This window comes from Entamoeba nuttalli (assembly GCF_000257125.1).
Source record: "Entamoeba nuttalli P19 unplaced genomic scaffold asmbl_5464, whole genome shotgun sequence".
In the NCBI taxonomy this organism is placed as follows: Eukaryota; Evosea; order Mastigamoebida; family Endamoebidae; genus Entamoeba; species Entamoeba nuttalli.
The window spans coordinates 1-2259 of record NW_008577468.1 but is presented as its reverse complement, the minus strand read 5'-3'; the positions used below and the strand labels follow the sequence as shown (position 1 = coordinate 2259).

At 25.8% G+C, this 2259-nt stretch overlaps 1 protein-coding gene across 1 annotated transcript; it reads right to left on the bottom strand.

Annotated features, from left to right (window-relative positions):
* Positions 1-1062: 1062 nt before the first annotated feature.
* Positions 1063-1959, bottom strand: ENU1_130690 (metal cation transporter, zinc (Zn2+)-iron (Fe2+) permease (ZIP) family protein; the record flags this gene model as incomplete). The annotated part of the gene is made up of 1 exon (XM_008860056.1): positions 1063-1959. One exon carries the CDS (start codon positions 1957-1959, stop codon positions 1063-1065), a length of 897 nt encoding a protein of 298 aa, XP_008858278.1.
* Positions 1960-2259: the final 300 nt, after the last annotated feature.

The window sequence follows — 2259 nt, the reverse complement described above, 5'->3', positions numbered from 1 at the left end:
TTTCATTCATCTGCCAATGAATGAAATGGTTAAATTAAAAACCGAAATAATTCAATGATTTAATTATTTCTATCTTTTCTGCTTGTATATTTGTTTTATCTTATTGTTTTGTATTTTTCATATCGTTTCCTGTTATTTTCTATTTTCTTCGTTTATGTTTATTCCATTAATCAGTTGTTTGAATATATTATTAATCTAATGAGTGATTTGTTGTTGTTTTAAATTTAATACATTTTGACTCTTTTTATATATTTCATTCTATTTATTTCAATATTTTCTATATTTTCATTCTTTCTTCATTCATATTATTTGTTTATTAAAACTATCATTCATTTCATTTAGTTTATTATAAATAAAAATGTTAATAATACCTTTCTTTTCTTGTTGTAATTTCTTTCCATTTATCCATCCCCCATTATTCTTATTATCTGTTTTTCTTTTCTTATTTATGTTTTACTTTCTTATTTATCTTTAGCAAGAAATTTTTTCCATTTCTTTCACTTTTTTGTTTCCTATTTCTTTTATTTCTTCATTAATTTCATTCATACCTTCTATCCTTTTGTCTTTTGTATCTTCTTATTTTATATTTATCTTATTTCTTTTATCTCATTACTTGTTTATTATTTATATCTATCTGTTTATTTTCATTTCTGAATATTAACCTTCTTTCTCTATTTCAATCCATTATTCTTTTATTATTATCAATTATTGCCTCATTCTCTTTCCATTATATTTGTCATTTATTTGTCACTTATATTTCTTGGTTTTCTTAACCATTTCATTGAGAACATACCATTTTTAATCATCAATATTCTTAAATGTCATTGTGTCATTGGTAATTATTAGCACTTATCCTTCTTTCAATAATGTCATTCTTCCATTTTGGTATTATTCAATTATATCTTTATGTTCATAGCATTTTCTTCTTTTTGTACCTAATGAAGAAAAGGAAAAAGGGAAACTACTTTTACTTGTGGGTATTAAAAAAAGAATTCAACTTAGATTATGACTGTTATTTAAAATACCTATAAAAAATATTTTAGACATAAATCAATTTGTTATTTATTCAGAGACGGATGACTCACCTTCTTCTCCTTCAAGGAGTACAGTCAATGACATAAGAATGAATAATACGAAAGCCAAGCCGAATTTTAGATATTTATCTAATACATATTTATTATTATGTTCTTCAAATGCCTCAGATAATATTTCAACAATAGCAACAAAGAAGAATGAACCTGCAGCAATACAACAGAAGACACCTTGAACTAATAATGAAACACTTTCATCATCTAATGATGCAATAACAAATTTTCCAATGATAGCTCCAAGTGGTGTAAATGAAGAGAAGACTATTAAAATAATAAGAAGAATCCACCATTGTTTAACTTTCTTCATTAAATAAATAATAGTAAGTCCAGAGTCTGCCCATTTATGTGCAGCAATTGCAATAAAAATCATTAAGTATTTATTAGCAGAACCTAACCCAAGACCTTCAAGGAATGAATGAATAGAGAGTGCAACTACTAATACAACAATTGTTGTCCATTCTTGGAATGTGTCTGCTGCTGTATGGTGATGATGAGCATGGTGCTCATCATCATGAAGTAAAGTATAATTATCCTCTTCACTATCACTATCTTCAAATGAGCCATGAGAATGAGGAACAATCACTCTATCAACAAAGAAAATTAAAAAGAATGTTACACCAAATAATGTCCATCCTAAAGGATATCCTCCAAATGAATATCCTGACTCTTCCATCATTTCTAATCCTTCGGCTAACATGTGATAAATACCACCACCAAGAAATAGTCCTGAAGCAGCGACTGAAGCAATATTAATAACTCTAATAGCAATAGTTTTGTTTTTGACTAACTTAATTAGAAATGGAATAAGCCCTCCAATAATTGAAATAAAAAAAGTTGCAATAACATAACCAAATAATGCCCAATCCATTTTTTGTGTTAAGATTGAATTTTAATAGATCTTTTGTATATTTTTAAACTCCGCTTGAAATTTCCTCATCTATAGAATTTGAAAGATAAATCGCTTATTTTAAAAAAACTATTTTTATATTTTTCTTCCTTCCAAAATAATCTCTTCATTTGTTCATCATAAAAATATTTAATCCTCACACTGAAATTAAAAAATATAGGAAATATAAAATCTTATCACATTACTTCCAATGTTTATTATCTTCAAAATAACTAAATTATTCTGATATTGTTATTACTCTTCATTTTTGTTATATATAAC